General features: G+C 40.7%; 2 protein-coding genes across 2 annotated transcripts; both read right to left on the bottom strand.

Moving 5' to 3' along the window:
* Positions 1-916: 916 nt before the first annotated feature.
* C12H15orf40 (chromosome 12 C15orf40 homolog) lies at positions 917-5333 on the bottom strand. Its single transcript, XM_054078273.1, has 4 exons — positions 5244-5333; positions 5040-5163; positions 3656-3783; positions 917-1706 (listed from the first exon to the last, which is right to left on the bottom strand). Exons 1-4 carry the CDS (start codon positions 5286-5288, stop codon positions 1614-1616), a joined length of 390 nt encoding a protein of 129 aa, XP_053934248.1. The 5' UTR covers positions 5289-5333; the 3' UTR covers positions 917-1613.
* An 858-nt stretch (positions 5334-6191) lies between these two features.
* On the bottom strand, positions 6192-21015 carry BTBD1 (BTB domain containing 1). The gene is made up of 8 exons (XM_054078267.1): positions 20603-21015; positions 14565-14721; positions 13892-13997; positions 12111-12308; positions 11653-11845; positions 11004-11091; positions 7969-8115; positions 6192-7085 (listed from the first exon to the last, which is right to left on the bottom strand). Exons 1-8 carry the CDS (start codon positions 20971-20973, stop codon positions 6927-6929), a joined length of 1419 nt encoding a protein of 472 aa, XP_053934242.1. The 5' UTR covers positions 20974-21015; the 3' UTR covers positions 6192-6926.
* Between the last annotated feature and the right edge of the window lie 494 nt (positions 21016-21509).

The raw sequence follows: 21509 nt of genomic DNA on the forward strand, positions 1-21509 counted from the left end.
CAGCAAGAAGCCATGAACCAAACTGACTGAACAGTAAACCCAAACCAGCCTGTACAGACAGGAAAGGATAAGTAAGGAAAGGCAAGCGAGGCAACGTATGGCTGAGCAAAAGCCTGAGAAAATAAGGAGCCCGCATGCAAACCGTTAAGCAAACAGCACTCACAATTTAGACTCACTTCTCCGGGCACTGTCCAAACAAGAAAGTAACATTTTTTATAACATTTGTGAAAATGAGTCACCTTGAAGAAGCTGTCATCTGGAAAAGCACCAGTTCTATAACTCTAAAAACATTTGCTGCAATATTTAGGATAACAGGAAGCAGAAAGAATTTCCTGAAGTAAAACATTTTTTACCATCCAAAAACAAATTATGAGTTATGAAGTCTGCACTGCATGAAGCTGGTAAAGAAATTTAGCTGTAACTTTTGCATTCCTAACATTGCTTTCCAGGAGAATGTACAATAAACACTAACTAAGCCTTAAAAACCTCCTTAAAAGAAGAACAGTTCTTTTTTACTTTAGGCACTACATTTATACGTATATGTACATTAAATAAAACAACTTCAGACATCAGCAGTTGTGCAGATGAAACTGCAAATTCCTGCCACAGACATGTATGACATCACATACATTTTGGGGGAATACTAGTTAAATCTTACTCTGAACTCTGACGCATGACCGAACAGAGAAGCCTTCTTCTCGTTAGTCCTAAGACTGGGGTATAGTTGCATATTTTGTTTCAAAATTCTTGTTCCATTCTACAAATGAGACTGCTCAATTCTCCATGGGCTGGAACAAGCCATGTTCCATGGATCAAGGAAAGCTCACAAAAACCCCTCTTGTTTAAAAATAACATTCTAATGTTACCTTTTTTTGCTAAAAAGATAAACACGAAACCAAGTTAGATAATACTTTTTTGCCCCTTTTATTAAAAACACTCATTACATTTGACATACATTGAGCAAAAATACAAGACTGCATCTTTACTTCTCAGGAAACTAAATACAGACTATCACAAAGCAACATCGTATACGCAATTACCAGGTTCTGGGTCAGTTTTTCATACTGCAAACTTCTGGGTTTGATTCAGGTGATTCTGCTTTTAGCTTGCCCAATCAATGACAGATTATTGGCCTCAAATACATTTATTTTAGATGTATATATGTGCACATCATGGAAAACCACACCCAGTACCTGCCGCTAGACAGAAAAGAAGGTTCTTCCAGGGTCTTCACCACTCAGGCAGACTCATCTTTCTGTACCACGTTTCACATTGTCACTCCAAGCCTTTCAATTTATTAACCAAATTTGTTTCAATAAGAAACAAGTTTTCCAAACCATGCCTTTAGTGACCAGGAAGGAGGATCAATCTCACAAACAGGAAATTCTCCAGAGGGGAAAAAAAAGTCTATAGTGACAAAAGCAGATATGGAGCCTCAGCAAAGGCTAACCAAATCTACACAAAAACTTCAACTGTACAACAGTGACATTAACAAAACGAGGCAGTGAAGGGGAGAAGTATCTGTATTCATTACTGAAGACTAGATTTACGTAAGAAAGAATATCAGCCCGTTTACCAAAATGCATTGTCCCATTTCCAGCTCTTGTTTCAGGTCAGCTGGAAGCCTCTTTTTTCAGTTTTTCTAAAATCTCATCTGGTGTCATCGATGCCAAAATCTTCACCACTTTTTCACGCGATTTACCACCCTGGTTTAGACACACACAGAAATACATTGATCAGAGAGTCACCACCAAATACACAGACTGAAAAATATTTCACTGTAATGCCAACAAATCAGGTAGCTGAAAAATAAGTCTTAAAGCATACGCATGCAGAATTAGCAGCTGAAAGAGAGAGGTCAATGTCCCTTCTAGTCACCTGAAAGGTGGAAAATGTCTTCTCTACATATGCTTCCCAGAGCATGCCTTGAATTTATGTTGTTTTTATGGGCTAGAATGAACAGCAAGGAGTGGTAAGTTTCCATAATTCACTCATATCATCTACAAGCAAGACTCCAACTAGTTTGCATTTTTGTTTTTAAAAAGTGGGTGTATATATATGTATATTTGATAACTGTGTTCTTTCAGACCCTTCTTCGGAATCCTCTCCCACAGACTATTAATTACTCTTAAGCTGAGTTCTCAGGTTGATAATATCAACTAAATGAGATCACATTATATATAGTGTATAAGACATCCAGATTCATACAGCAGTTATTTGAAATATTTGGGTTTGCATCACTGAAAAAAAAAAAAGACTATTTTACGTAGGAACTGGCAAACCTGCAACCTCATTTCATATTGCCAGAAGACACAACTTTGCTAGTATTCAGTAAACCATGAGAAACAAGTTCCTTGTTAACATGCAACCTCGCAAGAAGTTTGAGAAACTCGAAAGGGACATCCTGAAGGAAGAGAAAGTCCTTAATTCTACTATACAGAAAAATAGCATGAAATTTAAAATAGATTTTTTTAAGCAGTAGAGCCAGTTGATGATGAAAACCAATGTCCCTGCACAGAAATCTGCAGGGTGAGAAATGATCCAGCTTCCAGATTTGGATTGGTTTTGTTAATGGTAGCACTTATCTAAGGCAAGGAGCACAGAAGAGAGCAAATAGTACCAAAACTCACTTGCTGTTTACACCAGCAGATCAGGACAGAAAAAATTAAGCCACAGGTAAAATACAGACTTGACCACAATGCTTCTCAGAGAATAAACAGTGGCTTGTGAAAAACAAACATTATTTGGACACCTATAGGTCAGAACAACTGAGTCAAGAAGGTCTGACAGCGCTGCCTCCTTTAATGTCTAACTCTGCTTAGCACTTGTGAGAATAATCTAGGTAAAACCTGCACACTCCTTTAAGGTTAGAAAACAGTGATATCTGTAAAATGTTGATAAATGAAGCAGGAAAAAGAAGACACAAATCTTCACATCTCTACCTTTCCGCAACATAGTGCTCAATTCATTTATAACATTGTCATTTATCTCTATCTTTTAACAGACTTCAGCAACTACTATAGACAGGAATAAAAAGCACAATTTTTCATTGTGATCTGATGTTCATAAACTATAAATGAACATGGCTGGAAAGAATGACTAAGTACAATGAACTAATAAAACAAATTATTTATTCAGCGCAATGAATAAAACAGAGTTTCTGCTCACAAAGTCAAGACATGTTACATTCTAATACAAAGAAAGTGTTAAGGCCCAGCTATAATCCCAGTGCTTACATATGCTCTTGCTTACGCATGACAGTTAATTGTCAGGGAATTTTCACTCAAATACAGAAGTTACTTAAACAAATGAATGAAAAGTTATTAATAAAACACCCTCTGCAAAGCAAAAACTTTGTGAACTGTATTTGACATGAAAACAAGAAAAGCTTTGAACAACACAGAAAACACGATCCACACAAATCTGGAAAATATAATATGATGAGAACTATTCTGATCAAAGATCTTAAGATCAGCCGTCATTTTTCCTATACTAGGTTTGTTTTCAATGAATCGCTCCATCAACTTAACCAAAGACCTTTAAAGTGTCTTTTGGATTGAAATTTGAGAGCAGTTCCCTGTAATCAATGACTAAGCTTCAAAATCTTGAATTTAAATTGAAGCAGGGCAAGACTGAAAGAAAAAAAAGGAAGTACCTTCTCTAAAATAACTTCACTCTTCTTCACTTCTAGCACTTTAGAGAGGTAGCGACACAGCTCTGCATTTGCCTCTCCCTCCGACGGAGGTGCAGCAATAGCTACACCTACTGCCTCAGCTGTCACATCTATAACAAATATTTTAAAGATTTTATGGTCAAAACTATCAGAACATCTAGTTATTGTCTCCTAAAAATGAATGCTTAGACTTTCTAAAGTATTAAAACCAAATAAACTTATAGATTAGCAGCTAACAACATTTTTGTACTTCAAACACTCCTTCAAGTTAAAACTATCAGCCAGTACAAAGATAACCTTTTGATACAAAAAACAGCGAAGCCTTCAGATGTGTATCAGAATGCAGCTACGAATAATCAGTTTTCACACAACTGGGCACTGTTCCATGTCCCCCTCTATGTCCCCCATTCTGCCGCAGCTGTGGTCCAGCTTGGCATCATGTAGCATAATACAAATCAGGTTAGTCCACAACGAAAAGTCTGATAAATGAGCCCCCCCAGCGAGCTACGCTATCACCAACATTCTCACTGTGCCGCTTATTGAGACTGGACACTGCAGCAGCCCAGCATGTTGATTTCATGCATGGATCTGTACAAAGAGCAGTTATGATTTGTACAAGAGCAAGTCCGATTTGGAAGGACTGTGGAAGGATTTTATTAGATCAAACTCACAGTTCCAATAAACCTGCACAACCTCGTGGGATACAAACAGCACGCACAAACCACACGTGCGAAACTGCAGCACTGATCAAGTGCATTTGCTTATTACCTCTTTCAAACCAAGCTGTTCAGCAGAATGAACCTCATGCCCACTGCACCGCCTGCTTTTGAGAACAGTGTGAAAATATTGTCTTTAGTTTTCTGACTGTTTCCTTTCCAGCTCAGGACATCAGAGAATCATGGAGTGGTTTGAGTTGGAAGGGACCTTAAAGCCCATCCAGTTTCACCCCCTGCCATGGGCAGGGATACCTCCCACCAGCCCAGGCTGCCCAAGGCCCATCCAACCTGGCCTGGAACACCTCCAGGGACACAGCTTCCCTGGGAAACCTGGGCCAGACCCTCACCACTCTCACAGGAAAACATTTCTTCCTAATGTCTAATCTAAATGTCCCCTCTTCCAACTTAAACCATTCCTCCTCGCTCAATACGTGCCCTCTCTGGTCAACAGCCCCTCCCCAGCGTTCCTGTAGCCCCTTCAGGTACTGGAAGGTCGCTCTAAGGTCTCCTCAGGGCCTTCTCTCCTCCAGGCTGAACAACCCCGACTCTCAGCCTGGCCTCGTATGGGAGGTGCTCCAGCCCTCGGATCGCCTTTGCGGTTCCCGAGCCGGCGCAGCCCCGGCCCAGGGGGAGGCGGGGAGCGGCCGCACCTGTGACTGCGCTGCAGCGGGCGCCGGGCTTGGCGCGCACCGCCACCCTTACACCGCTGCCCGCAGCCATCACTGGTCCCGCGGCGGCTCCCGGCTCCGCGGGGCCCTTCCCGGCTCCTTTTCCCTGAAACAGAGAAACAGGCGCGGTCACCACAGGCGCCGCTCACTCGCTCCACACCCCCCACCAGCCCGAACGCCCGCAACCTTCCGGGACATCGCTCCACCACCCCGAGCCAGCAGCCCCCTCATCGCGGGACGCGCCCTTCCGGAAACGCCCTTCCGGCCCCGCGAACGGCCCCGCCCACCACCAGGTCCCGCCCCCTCGGTCTACAGAACCCGCTTCCTCGTACGGCCACGCCCCCTCCACGCCCCTCGCTCTGCTGACCCCGCCCCTCTGACAGGCCTCGCCCCTATAGAGACCACGCCCCCTTGTTGAAGCAGGGTGCACCTCCTGCCAGAACCCGCCCCCTCGCACAGACCACGCCCCCTCCAGAGCCCCCTCGCTCTATTAGACCCCGCCCCTCTGATAGGCCACGCCCCGATTCTATCAGAACCCACCCTCTCTTGCAGGCTACGGCCTCTCTAGAGCCCCTCTCGCTCCACTTGGCCCCGCCCCCTCTACCAGTCTTCATTTGATTGCCGGCCCCGCCCCCTCTGCCGTCCTTCTCGCTGTCAAACTCTTCCCCTTCTACCAGGCCGCGCCCCTTTACCAACCCCCAGCTCTCCCAGGCCCCGCCCCTTTAGCCCTCTGGCCCCGCCCCCTCCCTTAGCCCCTCCGCAGCACAGCGCTCCCGTCCCGGTTCCTCCCGGGGCGTTCCAGGAGCGCTCTTCATATCCGACTGAACGGGAAGCTCCGCTCCGGGGGCAGAGGAGCGCTGGCCAAAGGGAGCGGCCGTGGGAAACAGGGGGGTGGTTCTGAATCCTCTGCTTTGAGGGAACAGGGCAAATCCCACCCCTCCTCTCTTCTTTCTCCAGCATTCTCAAATTATTACTTCAGTAGAACCAGGGGTCTTGTACACATTCTCCTACTGCACAGGACACACAGCGAGACAGCGACCATCACTGGCAGCAAAGCGGTAAAAGCAGTTACACACAAATAATCCTTAGTTTATACTTTTTTTTTCCCCAGTAGTGGAACGACCAGTGACAAAATAACAATTAAAAGTCTGTATTCTCATTTTCACATTATACATTCTCTGATAGGCACATATGTATATACAGTGGCTATTTCCATAACCAGCTCCATGTTCCAAAACAGCCCTTCTGAATTAAGAGACGTTCTGGAAAGATCTGTTTATTGCTGAATTTGACTCCGCATTTCTTCAGTGCAGCCACAAGTGCTGTCTGCAGTGCTTAGTCCATTAATCCTCCACAGCTCCTCCAAAAAGTTATGATGGCAACATGAATCCAGCTTTGCTGATGTACTTAAAAAAAACCACCACAGTAGCAATTCATGTCCATAGGGCAATTCCAAGGTCGTTTTGGAAAGAGGTGAAGGCTGGGACTACAGCAGCAGCTTTACTGTCATTTTAGGACAGGTTGGGGAAAAAGGTACACAAGTTCATACCACGTAAGGATTTTCCAGTTAAAAAAAAGTATTATTACTACATGAGAAATGGAGTGAAAATACAAAGCAATTTTATCACAAGATGCTATTTGAAACAAGCTTTTCAATATACAGAGTATTTATTCCACTTGATGTTTTCTTAATAGGAAAAGCTAAATAACATTCTGCCAATAATGATGCAGAGACAATCGCTTTCCCAGTACCTTTCAGACAAGTTAGTTTCGTTTCACACAGTCATGTAATTTCACAGAATTTAACTGCTGCCGCTAGTTAGCTGAAGTCCACTGATACACTGACGCATTTGAGATGATCGTGTGAAATTAAGTATAAAATATTATTTCTGGTATCTGTCCATCTTCTATTGATGTACCATTGTTGTTACCTGGTGAACTATAAAAGACAAAGCATGTTTTGCTAGCAGTAGGGGATTCGTGGATCACTTTCTTCAAACCCCTTGTTCCATAGTGGGAATCAGGACCCTGAAAAACATCCAAGAGGAGATGAGCTACTGAACGGAAACATGCAGCAAGACCCATAAAATGCTTAAGTTTGAATACTGCTGCCTTAGGTTATTTTAATAGTATGAAATTTCTATACCCACATCATGTAAGTTACATACAATATCACAGACAACAAAAGCAAGTACCCTATGTCTAAATAAATGTTCCCTGGCAGTAGACTTAAAACACTTGGGTTTATCCAATTAGTAATGAATAAATATTTTCTAGTATTTCTCCTAGTCACACACAGGTTGTCTATATTCTTAGATCCCAGCCTCAGCTTAATGTGCAATCGTTTTTCCAACCCACTCAACTTCCATTTCTGTATAAGGAATTACATTTAAAAGAGTATTAAAAGATTTATAAGAACACATTGAATAAATAGTTTTGTCCCTAACATTAAGGGGAGACTTACTAGAACAAATAATTCTTTCCTATATTTCAGCACTAGTATATAAGAAGTGGTAAAACAAAAAAACCCACTCTGTTTTCTTGACTCTACCTAGTGGTTAGAATATCCTTCATAAAAAAAATAACACTTAAATTTTGATAGAAAGCTTCCAGATTAAGTATTCTAGATAGTGCTTTTGCCCACACAGAACCAGTGACTTCCATCAGGACTCATTCTAACTTTTACATCCAGCCAGAAAGTTGGAAGGCACAAAGGATCCAGTTATGAATTCTGTGCTGTGGCACAGGAGAAGTCACAGTCTTAAAAGTTAGTGTGGAGTTTAACTATGGCCTTCTTTCCCGCTAAAAATAAATTCAAGACCTAGAAGACACTCTCTCCATCAAAAGACAGATAAAAGAACAACTCTTTCATCAAAATAACATTTTATTCTCTACTGTTAGGCATTCTTACTTTCAATGTTGCACAAGCTGTGTAGAAAACTGTTGGCAAAATCTCTATAGGTTCTTTGAACATAACTCTGAAGGTACTGGCCGTTCCATCACAACTAAATCCCGTATCATTTTGTCCTAGTGTTTGATTCTTCTCATAATCAATTATCTGTATAAAAACATGAAAACAGAATTTTTTGGCTTACAGGCTGGAGAAAGTTTCTTACTGTATGCATATTAGAATATTACAAGCAAACACTTGCCTACTCCACCCAGTTTAATTGCAAGGATAACGCAATATTGGAACGGAAAAGTAGGTGTAATTTCCCAATACCATTAGGGCTGACCCAGCAGCGTGTCAAACAACAGCTTGCAAGTTCCATGCAGGCCATCCAATCTGTGGGCTATACTCGACACTGCTCCAGCCGGGTTATAGTCTTTGCTTGGGAGATGAAAAATAGCTCTTAGAACTTCAGCTTCTGACCTTCACACACAACATACAACCCTGTACCTAGGTTTGCTGATCTTTGTAAACATATGCTGCCCACACGAGGGAAGCACATTTGCTGGCTGCGGCTCATTTAGAAAACAAGTTTTCATAGACAATGCAAGCAGTCAAGGATACGTTCTTAAAAACTGGCACTGCTATGTTTCATACAACTTCTATTCTAAATTCAGTATAAAAATTACACTCGGACTGCATATTTTCTTTTGCCTTCAATTTTAGTAGCAAATATGAATCATTAGCTAAGATGTAGTAATAGCAGATACCTCACTTCTCATTTTGGATAGCAATCCTTATCCATGCTGCCAAACACCTCTTGCAGAAGTTTGATATCAGAGCTTTAGAGCAACATGAACATTGCTAATGATTACTGCACTTACAAGAATCCTATTAATTTTAATATTATTATTACATTGTCATATAATTTTTAATATCACACAAATGAGATGAATCCCTATTCTAGGCAAAACATGCTCTATTTTTTTTCCCCAGAACAAAACACTAACCACAACATGCTAAAAGAGATCAAACCGGCTACAAGAACAGGAAAAACAATTTTAGTGGTGTCTTCAATAACCCTCTCAGACCAGGCAAGTGTCATATCAGGACACAAAGCAGGAGTGACAATTTTAGATGCTATCACTGACCGTTTCATGAGCTTGCTAACCACTTGCTTAGTAGGAAGAAACACAACCCTTGATTTGGGACTGAGTGATGAGCAGGATCAGATTAAAAATTTCATAATGGAAACACTATGTAAGACTGTCCATAATATGCCTAAGAGTCAATGCTTCCATATGAACAACAAAAGCAAATCCACCACAGCTGTGCTAAATTTCAAGAAGAGAAAAATGAGGAAGCTTGTTCAAAAGAAGCTAAAAAGAGCAATTAAGAAAATAAAATCCTTATAAGAAGCATGCGGACTACTGAAGGACATCATATGCACAAATACAGTTTTTGTACATATCACCTATTTGTAAAGGTTTGAGAATAGGGCAAAAACGTTGGCACAGTTGATCAGCCGAAGCCTATTACTGGAAATAAACAAACGAAAAAGGGCATCCTACAGAAAGAGGACATTGTATCCACATAAAAATAGAAGGGTTCAAAGTGACAGATTAAAATGTAAAAAATACAACTAAGCAGGCCAAAAGAAAGTTTAGGAAGAGCTATATGAAAGCATCAAAACCAATGTTAAATCATTCTTTCAACAAAGCAGTAGCAAAAAGCCCTATAGACTCAGGTGGGCCAAACAGCATGAAGATAAAAAACAAGTAGCAGCAGGGTAAGGTTACAAGAAACCGGGGAGAATCCCGTGCTGGCAATGCTGATAATGTTGTTGTCAGTAAACCTAAAACTGAAGTAACTTTAAAGAAGAAATTATAGCAGTAGTAACACACAACCTCCTGCCTTAGACTGCACTAGCAGCCATACAGTGCCTGTCTTTGCAAAAAGCTCTGGGCAAGGACAAGCCTCTAAGCCTGTACCAAACGTGTAACAAGCGAGCTAAGAATGTAATAAGTACCCAGTCAGGTCAGACAAACAGTCCAGTATGCTCTGACAGTGGCAAGAGATGTTGCTGAAGGTGAGCACGCAAGTCTAGGCTCTGCTGCCTGTTCCCCCACCGTCCACAACTGTCCTACTAGGGCTCCCTACAGTGCACATCCCTCTTCTGTTCCTTCTGGAATCTTCTAATCCTCTGCACTTAAGAACATGCTCTTACCTATTTTGATCTGCTAGCATCGGTGAGAGTCTCCCAGTTCTAATATTCCGGGGTTTGGTGACTAATAAACAGTTCTGCATTTACCTTATCCATTGCCCTCATGATTTCAGAAGCAGTGTTCATGCCTACCCATAACCTTCTCCCCTACAAACTGCAACGTCCTAGCCTTTTTGGTGTCCCTTAATAAAGCAGCAGCTCTATCCCCTTAACTGTTTTAATTACCACTTTCTCAACCTACTAATTCTACTCTGTGAGACTGGGAACTGCACACTGCACTCAAGATGTGGGCATACCTGGCTTTTATACAGCAAGACAATGTCTCCTTTTGTCTTGTTTTCAATATCTTCCCGATGACACAGCAGCCGTCACTACATGTTGTGTCACTGACTTCTTGGATTTGTCATCAACAGCTCTCTGATCTTTCCTGAACTACCAGAAACTTTATTAAGAGGACAAACTTTGTGCAGAACTGAACAGATACAAAACTATGAAATTCCTCTGAAGAAAGCTTACAGGAATTCAAGGTTAGATCCAACAAGCATCCTGAAGAAAGATTCACCAGACGCTACCATACAGAAAAAAATAATTTGGTCTCCAGAAACACCAATACTGGCAATGATTGCAGGACAGCAGAGTACAGCAGAAAATGAGGAGAGTTTCGTATTGTCCTTACTTTCCACTAGTCGTCCACTAATTACCACTGTTATGGACAAAACACAGGTTAGATTCCTGGCCTATCAATTGCTGCTCCTCAAATACACACCAAACATACTGCAAGTGCTACAAACGTTGTTTCTGCATAAACCTAATTAGACAGCATATACTGTACCTGTATATTAACTTGATAGTCTGTGGGTCCATGAATAGAACCATACAATCCAAATCCCACTATGGATATTCTTCTATTAACTGTGAACCTAGTAAGACACAAGCCAAGAGACGAATTTAAAACTACTTTGATGGGTGTGTTACTTTCTTCCCAGTCGAGTAGGAAAAAGTCACACTGAAGAGTAGGGAAGTAGATTGAAAATTACATTACATTTGTTTTTCAACACTTTCTATTTAACTTTCAGTAATAAGAAAAATGCTTTGTAAGGTATCAGCTTTACGGGTGAAAGTTTTGCTAATCCCCTAAGATATTCAGTACTACAAAAAATTGAACAAAACCCAGCCAGATTCTTTTGAACATCTCCAAAATAAAAACAGATCAATACTTGGTATTTTACCAAGGAATATGCAGCTAACACCTAATCACTCTAGAATGCACCCAGTCCTTCTGGACTTAGTTCTTCGCTACTTTATATTTTATGTGCGCAACAATCTAAGTTATTCTAAAAAAGAGAAAGATCTAACCTGCCCAAACAGAACCAGCATGTTTTTGTTACTGTATCTTACGCTAAAATATCCAAGTTGAGTAATATCTTCCCTTTCTTTCCACACTTCTCTGCCTCTCCTCCAAATAGTCTCAAAAGCCATACCTAATCCGATCACTTGTTCCACTGTAGCCCCAGCGACTCTCCACTTGCTGGAACCTGTTAATGCTGCATTCTTTTCCTCTAAGGCAACATCTTGGTCGGTCAATATAATCTACTTTAGGTTTAGGATTGACAGTAAAATGCAGAAAGAGATTTACTACTTCCCGATCTGACAAGATTCCAGACTGAGCAGGGCCTGTGAAAAGAATAAAAACTTCTAAGATGATTTGAAGAATTACTCCAACTGCTGTTTTTAAACCACACATGTTCACAAACTGAAGATCACAATAATATTTTCCGATAGCCAAAGAGTACTATCCAGGATGTTTTGCTTTCATTTGTGCATCACAAATTTTATTAGTATGGTATCAGTAACAGAATAGTGTTAAGCATCTAAACACTCACAGGTGAACAGTGCAGAGATATGGTCCGATAGTAGGACAAAGAACTCCAAAACTCACCTGCTGCAAACTCTTCAATAGTCATCAATGGAAAACGGATCAAGGAAAGAGCTCTTCCAAGGACTTTTTGTTTGTTTCCAAATGTCACAGGCAGTTGTTGTCTTTGACATTCTGCTTCTGCCCAGCGGACAACAGCTCCAAAGAGTCTACTTTCTCGAATACTAAGGGTATCTCTTTCTAGAACTGCACATAATGTGTCTAAAGAAAAAAATTTAACAGACTGTTAGTGGTTTGAATGAAAACTGCATTACACACTGCATAAGCTTAAAGTGTTTAGTAAACACCAAGAACATTCCTAATAAGACAAAGATAAGACAATCCACCTTACGTATATGTAAATCTCCTGATGGCATACAGACTCCAAACTAAAAAATCTTTTTCCCGCAATGAAGAAAGCATATAAACTTTCTTCTGGATTCCTAAGAGTGTGACTATATATAATCTATGTAGTGATAACCAATGTCCTAAGGAATTTCCATGGCTAGGGCAAGATCAAAACTGTAAGTGACCAGTGGTGAATGCATACTACTGAAAAAACAAGTTATTCATGATGACGCTGTCATATTTTCATCTGAGTAGTAACCTGCTAGTCTGGATCAACTATAGACACAAGCAGCAGTGACGCACACGAAACCAGTTTAAAGGTACATGAAAGTGATCTTAAACATTGACGTATGTGCCACCCACAAAGCTTGAAGGTGGAACACAGGGTGTGAGGCGAGGCAAGGAACTCTCACGTGTTTTACAAAAGCATTTTTTCCCATCCTTGTTCTGGTATTTTATGAATAACAGGTACGCAAAAATTCTCAGTTTGTCACAACACACAAGCCTGAAAAAACAGCGTTTTCATATTCTGAATCTTTATATGCCCTGAATTTAAGCAAGGCATGCTTGCCATCATAGAAAATATTTTATTGAAAAAGTGAATACAAATTGGGACTTATCAAGAGTAGAGATGGACACTCACAGTGTGGATACAAATCCCACTGAGCATGAGTTAACAATGACTTTACAGTTTCTTTAAGCATCTAGAATACCTTCCTTCAGTCTGAGATTTTCACACTGTCTAGCTGAATTGGAGTAAAGTCTTAGACATGTAGCAACAATGAAATTAAATATGTAAATCTACAAGTGCTAGCTTTTCATAAAAGATGAAACCTAGAAATCAGCAGTTTAGATACTTATTTCTTTAAAAAGGATTTCAGAAATTGTACCTGACCTGTGCAACTCTGAGTAGGTAAGTACCACACAGCAACAGGACAGTGTGACTCCTGTTACACGTGAAAAGCAGGTATGGATCCCTCAGAGAAAAGGCACAACACTCAGCAAGTGAAAGCTTTGCCTATAATGAAAGCGTAGTGTTACCGCGGTCGGAGCCCTAGGACACTGACACTCAAATGGGGATGTTACATAGTGGAACTCTGCTTGGGAGTGAAACTCAAAGGAAAGCACTGCAGAAATGGATAAAAATTGCACTGATTATTGTATCTCTGCAATATTCTGCCTTGCTCATTAGCAAACTTGCCGATGTAATGCAGACGCTGTTGTCCAAATTCCAAGATCCACACCTGGCTGTTGTATTGTTGTCCATGCAAAGGCGTGTGCAGAGGAGGGGGAAATCAAACTACTCGAGGTTACCGTGACAAGGAACTAAGATGTGCCCAAGACCCTACATACTTGGGTAGGGGAGGCAAACTACCCTGGGTCACTGTCACAGAGTCTTCTCACACCCTGCAGTTCACTTCAGAAGTTTAAGGCGTATGACACACAAAGTAACTTACCTATATCGATATCAGTAAAGCCTTCTGCACTTATTGCATCCATGGTGCTCTTGTCTATTGTGTCAAGACAAAGACTCGCAAGCTGAGGTTCGTCAAACAAACGAGCCTAAAAGGGTAAAGAAACACATCTTAAGTATAAAGCTGACAAATGACTAATGTTAAAAAGCAAGTATTTTTACTCTAGTATAGAATAAATTAAAATAGGTTGCTTTGTCTAAGTACTCTGTGTTAATAACTTAAAGAGCACTTAAATTCTCAAAAAAGTACATAATTATGGAGAATTAATTACATGCAAGTTTTCCTTCATGCTTATGTTTGTAGTTTTGGTAATATAACTAAAACAAGCACACATCAAATCCACTATAGTGAACTGAAGCATGGTTTTAACAAAAAGCAATTAATAGATTCACACCAACACACTAGGATAAATTGGCACCGTATGAAAAGCCCCAATCTGTTACATATTTAAAAAAAAAACCCTGAAAAAAAGAAGCACCTTTCCTTCACATTAATCAAAAGCTGAATCTGCAAAAATGCTAATCTAGCAACAAGACATTTTCATCCATAAATTAGGCTATGTGATAGCAAATCTATTTTGTGAAGTACTGTTTAGTCATTTTCCTCCAAATATTATTTTCTCTAGTAAAACAAAACTAAGCTTAAATTTACCTACTTGAGTAAGCAGCATAAAGGCATTATCTGCTCGGAGGTGCTTCGTTAGAAAATCCACACAATGGGCTTCCAGGGCTGGGACTGCATACTTTTTAGCAGTGTATAAAGTTGTCATGACTGTTTCTGGACCAATTTGGACTTCATCTGAATATAGAAACCTAGAAATCAATACACAAATACAGACCATAAAACCATATCTTGAAGGGGGCTTTCAAGCACAATGTAAGTCTCTTTGCATTTAGAAAACAGGTCAAAGATTCATGCTGTGAATATGCAGCAGTTGACCATTTAGCATTTTTACAAATTAATAAGCTAGATAAAGGGTCAAAGAAAGGGTATTACGTTAACCCAATGGCATACATTTGTTTTAAATATGCATTACTCGCCAAGACTGATGTGGCTGTGCTGGTTATACATAGCTACCGAACTGTAAACAACAGCTGAGCTGCAGAATTACTTAACATATGAATGCGTGCTCTTTCGATTCACTCAGAAGAGCTGTATTTCAAAGTATTAATACATAACCCTCTACGGCTATATTGCTGAACTTAAATTTACTGACAGCACACACTAGCTTTCCCACCATGAGAACACTGTCAAGGACTTACACTGTGATAACATCTTATGTCAAAGTTACTGTTCTGTAATGTTCAGAAGAGGGGAAAGGGAGTAATATTCTAGCAGATGACCTTGACTCGTCTATTCCTGCCACAGCAAAACACCCTGGCTTGTCTCCACTGTTTGAGGCTGGATGACTGGTTGAGATTTTAGCATAAATCGTGAACCAAAGACAGAAACCTCCAACAAAACTGGGAAAAAACTGTTTACTGAGCAGCTGTTATTCGAGACCAGAAAAGATAAGATCTAAGGTTCTGTTTGGAAAAAGACTTTTTAAATATAGCTTTTCTTGCAGGTGACATTGAAGATAATCTTAGCCACATTCATCAGTTTTTCAGATAATAATCAAGAATAGTCTGTGATTTACAAAAATACATTTGTCCCAAACATACGGGTGATTAAACATAATAAACCAGGGCACTTCAGCCCATGCAGGAATTCCACAATGAAGACACCAAGCCTTTCCTGAAATGAATGGCAAACAACAAGTAGAGACAGAAGGTGCGTTTCGAAGGGTTTCTAATGTAACAATAGCTAGTTTGTATTTAACAAAAGAAACCTCTGAAAGTAATGGACTCAGACCTGTTTGCAACGTGGGCAGATCTAAGTAATAGAAACCTAGAATTAAAATTTCAGCTGAAGTTCTTCACTGTTTATATTTCTCACATTCCAAGAAAACTAATTCTCAATAATTGCTAACACACAACTAAATATGGCCTCCAACATTAAATTTGCTGCCACTTACCAATGTTCGCATAATTACCATTGCAATACTCCCATTTATTCATATGGCCAGCTTTTGTATCAGCTAGGAAATGAGACTGATGCTGTAGAATACTTTTTTAAACTGGATTTATATCGATAAGGTTGTAGAAAGAACAAGTTTAATTAAATGCTAACGTTTTTGTTAGTAGAAGTTTCATGCGGTTCATTTAGAACTCATTCACAGAGGCTATAAACTATCATGTGTTCACGGAAATGATGGGCTAACTTGCCAATCAATCACCAACAAATTTACTTTTAAGAAACTAACACCTCATAGGTACAGTTTTGTACACCAAATGGACAAGTTGTTCATTAAGGAACTAGAATAGTGCATTTAGACTTTGGGTTTAGATCTATCAAAAAAAAATAATATTAAAAGTGCCCTAACCTTTCTTGTATGATTTTACAGGAGATTGGAGTCCAAATCATATCAGAGTTGAACATTAACAGGCTATGAAAAAAAAAGCAGAAGCACCACACAAGCTAAATTATAAATTTTACGTAACCCTATATAAAAAAAATCCACCAATTTGTTTTTGGAACATGATTTTGATTTTATTCCTTAAGTTTGTCCAATCTAAAGCCAATGATCTGAGCCATCAGAGGAGCTTAGTTGATTTGTGGTTCACTTTCTACACCTTCTTAAGAATCAGGGTACAAATGCAAATCACACTTTTCTGAACTCTGCTTTCCCGGGAATTTTGCAGGCTTTTTCCTCATACCATCAGAAACCAATCTCATGGCCAAATGACAGGGATTCAAATCTGGTAACAGTGCATATACATGCAGGATTTTCATTTACATGACATTTACATAAGCCACAGGATGCTTTTTCATTGCGTGAAGAATACACTTATGGTTCTATGCTCCAATCTCTCCCCTGCTGTATGTCTGGATCTATGTTAAAAGACACTCCTGAACTGAAAGTGTGTCAGTGACAAAACTAACAGGACTGAAGCGATTAGAGTTCTGACAACCAAAATTTGCACAGCGTCTGAAGCTCACCCTGTTGACTTCATTATCTATTTCTACACATCAATCACCACAGAGCATAACAACTTCAGTCCCAGAACATGTGATATAGCTACAAACTCTGAGAATATTCATGACAAGTAGTCTCCAAATACACTAAGAAAGTCGTATTGTCAGGGTTTTGTGTATAATATTTAATTTCAAGTTTTTGATGATGCCAATACTCCTCTGGGATTTTCAAAGCCAAATAGTAGTTCGTGCATTTGCAAAGTTAAAAGGTAGCTGTAAAAAAACTGCAAAAATGGTAATAAAGTCCATTGCGCTAAGACGCTGCATAATCCTATTTCCCTTAAGTATATAGACGGATGATCATGATGCAATCTCCTACGCATAAAAGAGGAAGGTGTGTCTTCCTTCTAAAAGTCCCTCTGCTCATATGCCAACAGCTCTGTCTCAGTGTTAACTCACTCATTTGTGGAGTGCCTCAACTAGCACACCTTTATGTTTATGCTACAGATTCTCCTCCACTTAACTCAGTGATGCTCAAGATCACTTATCCTTCCCCCTTGCCTTCTTCCTTCCTCTCCTCCGCTTTGAGCAGCAATAACCCGCTCTTTACACATGTACACTGATTTTATTGTCACCCAGGATGGGATGTGCGCGTATGTGCATAGTGGAAGAACAGTTTTAGTGACCAGAACAATTTTCCATGTGATCACTTGACCATTCACTGTACATAATCCTCTCAAATGTTTTTTTACGCCACTTTTCTTTATTCTCAGGTTAGTACTTCTTTCTCCAGTAGTCTTAGCATCTTCCCAACAGCTGAAATACTTTCACCATTATAAAAGCACAGAGGAATCTCCTTCCAGTTAGTCATGATTACTCCTCTATGACTCCGCTTGCCAAAGCCCTCTGCAAAGACATTTGGAAAACGGACTACTAAATTCGTGCCATGTCGTCACTTTCCTTTACATTATGATCAAAGGACAACTTAAAACACTGTAAAAGGTATTTTTAAATACAAATTATTTAAAAAAAAACCCAAACTAAAAACAACAAAGTGAAACTCTAAGGCAGAATCCTACTCAGACAACTTTAATTTCTTTGATCGTTGCTATTCAATTTTTACAGTTAGAAATGTACCAAAAAAAAGATGTTTCATTGGGAAGCAGATTCAAATGTTGCGACTTTGACGCTATTTCAGCTCTTAAGAATTTCTCTGTCAAATTACTGAAGTAGTCAGCTGCTTTTTTTTTAAAAAAAAAAAAACAAACCACAAAACAAAAAACACTCCTCTGGCTCATATTTGAAAACTCTTCAGGCAAGACGAATACTGGATAAGGCAAAACACACACCATAGTAATTTCTTTCCAAGCCTTTGAGCTCAGCCAGTTTTCTAAGAAAGTTCCCTCCCCTTCCCCAGCCAACTTCAAAAGGCCCCCCTTTTCCCATCTTTACTGTTAAGACTTTAGCCCATACACAAGGAGGACTATCCAACTTTCTGCAGGGGAGGAAAAAACCCTAAAACATACTGCTGGAATTACAATGGTATCATCAATTAAAAGTTTCTGTTCATTAATATTAAATACTTTAGCAATTTCTTATTATAGAAGCCTCTGCCAGAAAAAGGTAGAAATTGTAGCCGATTTTAAATTGTGTACTCATGAAAGTAAACATCACAGGACAGAGAAAAGACACTTGATCTCACTGGACAGATACAAATTAATTTCATTTTGTAAGAGAATTAAAAAATATTTTATAACTTTTTTTTCCTTAGGCTTTAATTTACAAGCAAATTTAACAGTAGATCTTCATGAAACACTCCGCTGCAGACAGGACCTAACAAATCATGAGTAAATAAAATGGAAACGAGCTGTGAAACATCAAATAATTAGTAAATTATCCCTAAAAGGTTTTGCATCACTTAAACATTTTCTGTACCTTGATGTTCATCTGCTATATGTATTCAAAGATCCCAACTTAATTTCTAGCCAATACACCTCAAGTTGTTCTTTGCTAAGATTTAAGAAAGGCCCTATAAAAGCCAACTACCGTTATCTCACCAATTTACTAACGACAGATAAAAGGGAACAACAGTGCAAAGCATAATTCTTGCCTCCCCTAGTTAATACTAGGAAAAGAACAGTTGTCTTATAGTTGGTACACTTCAAAAAAAACCAGCATATATGAGCACGGAAGCAGTACAGTTCTGGTCTGTATTAAGGAAGTTCTCCTTAGGTGTATTTTTAACAAGATGTTGCAATTTATATTTGTTCCAATATAAGCCCTATATATATATATTATATACATAAAATATGGAAGAACATCTTAAAAACCTGCCACGTTTAATATCAAAGACGACAACAAACCCAAGATGTTTCAACAGTTCAGCATGGTGGTATTTCGACAACAGTCAGTTTACTTATATAAGTTCCCTGGCCATTACATACTAGTTGCTCTACCAACACAAGATGGCTTTTGTTCACGTCTAACCTCTTCATTCACTCCTACAGTTCTCAAATACCATCCCCTCCTTATCTTCACTTAGAACTGTTTCCTTGTTTCTATTCTTATCCAGACAAAGTCCTCTCGTTATATCCACTTTTCACTGTCCAGTGCTTTTACTACACAAACACATAAATGTGCACAATCACATACTCCTAACCTTTGAAAACATTCTAAGACATTTCCCACTACTTCCCATTCTGCTAAACAAATTCTTCATCTTGCCACTCCCCTCTTTGTTGAAAAGAAAGATTTGAGACACTACATATTGATTTCCAGGCAATAATGTTACTTTTTTCCCAAACTTTCATTACAGAAATCTGTTTCACATACCTTACAGAGGTTTTGACTAACAGAAGAGTTTCTTTGAAGAAAAACCTCAAGGTTAAGCAGTTTAAGCATATTAGAGTACCCCAGCCTGATGCACAACGAAACTGTATCAATATTTGTTGCCACGCACACCATAAATTTTATTCCCCACTATGTTGACTAAAAATAAACAGTACATAAACTCACCAGTTTCGTGAGCACGAGAAGTAGCAGATCCTATTATGCTCAAATTAGAAATCACCAACACATTTTACAGACTCTTTGCCATCACTCACTGTACTCACGATCTCACTTAGGTGGTTTGTTTGTAAAAAATCACTTAGTTACTGCCTTCCACTGCAGCCTCACTCTCCACCCAAAAGTATTTTAAATAAGTGTGATTATAGCAGGTATTATTCTGATATAAAACCAGAGCATTTTATAACCGCAGCTGAGAAAGCCTAAGTGAACAGTAAGATGAATAAGGTTTCAGAGGAAGCATCAAATGGAAAGCTTGGTACGACAGCCTTTGTCCCTTCTTAGGCGTTATTAGACAGTGGATGGATAATTCCAGCACTCAAACGAACCACTGATTTCCATCATCTTACTTAAAATAAAACGGAGTCAAAACGCCAAAGCAGCCTGCCACCAGTATGGAGGTACTTTTCTGAACGAACAATTACTGCGCCAAAATCAGGGCACTTATCTTAGGGAAAGAACACAGTGGGAGAGCACGAAGGAGCCAACCCGTGTGCGGGGCGATCTGACGAATGCCTGCCAGCCCCCGAAATGATCCCTTCTGCTCCGCATCCCCCTCCGCGGGCACGAAATGCGGGGCCGGGCTGCGTGGGCGCCTCCGGGCCTCACCTGAGCAGCGCCAGGAAGGCGGCGGGCTCCACGTCGGGCAGCTCGATCTCGGCCGAGGTGGTGGCCATGCCGCCGTTAAACATCGCGTCGAAAACGGCGCTGCCGGCCGCCAGGACGAAGCGGTGGGCGGGGATGCGCTGCTGGCCGGGCCCGGGGGGCGCCCCCGCCCCGCCGCGGGGGCCGCCCTTACCCACCACGAAGTGCACGTCGCTCAGGAGCTCATTGGAGAAGAGGAAGGCGAAGCGCTCCCGCAGCGACCCCTTGGTGGCCTGCCAGTTGTACAGCGGTTCCCGCTGCAGCACCGCGCCGGGCTCCGAGCCGCTGCCGGCGGGCGTTTCCGCGGCCACCCCGGAGCCGCCGCCGGCCGCCATCGCCGCCCTCAGGGGCCGGGCCGGGCCGGGCCTTACATCATCTCCGCGCGCCCCGGCGTCACGGCGCGCGTTGACGTCACCACCGCGCATGCGCGTCAGCCGCGCACCGCCTGCTGGGCGCGCCCACGTGTGCACGGGGGTCACTGATGGGCGCTCCCACGTGTGCATGGGGGGGGGACAGGAATGCGTGTGGTTACGTGCAGGACTAAACCGTGCAGCCGTGCTGTTTGTGAGAAACACGTGAGACGCTGAAAGGGACAAAGCCTTCGAAGCAAAGGCTATCATAGAATCATAGAATAGTTAGAGATGGAAGAGACCTTAAAGATCATCTAGTTGCAACCCCCCTGCCATGGGCAGGGACATCCCACTAAATCAGGCTGCCCGTGGTACTTTTATTTTACAATTCAGAGCTGATTTAGATGCCCTAAAAAAGGCATCTTGCGAAAGCAGTGGGTATTGATGCCGTGAAAAAGGCCAATCTCAATGCCAATTGGATTATTATGCAGGTGTTGCTTTACTACGTAATATGACACCAG

This window comes from Cuculus canorus, chromosome 12 (genome assembly GCF_017976375.1).
Source record: "Cuculus canorus isolate bCucCan1 chromosome 12, bCucCan1.pri, whole genome shotgun sequence".
NCBI classification, from domain to species: domain Eukaryota; kingdom Metazoa; phylum Chordata; class Aves; order Cuculiformes; family Cuculidae; genus Cuculus; species Cuculus canorus.

What these genes read in the sequence shown, in the direction of transcription:
- BTBD1 (XM_054078267.1), bottom strand. Translation starts at nt 20,973, where the DNA reads ATGGCGGCCGGCGGCGGCTCCGGGGTGGCCGCGGAAACGCCCGCCGGC. An exon ending in CTTTACTGATATCGATATAG is followed by an intron (nt 12,309 to 13,891) that starts GTAAGTTACTTT and finishes TTTTTTCTTTAG; the next exon opens with ACACATTATGTGCAGTTCTA. An exon ending in GGAACAAGTGATCGGATTAG is followed by an intron (nt 11,092 to 11,652) that starts GTATGGCTTTTG and finishes GTGTCTTACTAG; the next exon opens with GTTCACAGTTAATAGAAGAA.
- C12H15orf40 (XM_054078273.1), bottom strand. Translation starts at nt 5,288, where the DNA reads ATGAGGGGGCTGCTGGCTCGGGGTGGTGGAGCGATGTCCCGGAAG. An exon ending in CCGCTGCAGCGCAGTCACAG is followed by an intron (nt 3,784 to 5,039) that starts GTGCGGCCGCTC and finishes TATTTGTTATAG; the next exon opens with ATGTGACAGCTGAGGCAGTA. An exon ending in GTGAAGTTATTTTAGAGAAG is followed by an intron (nt 1,707 to 3,655) that starts GTACTTCCTTTT and finishes TGTCTAAACCAG; the next exon opens with GGTGGTAAATCGCGTGAAAA.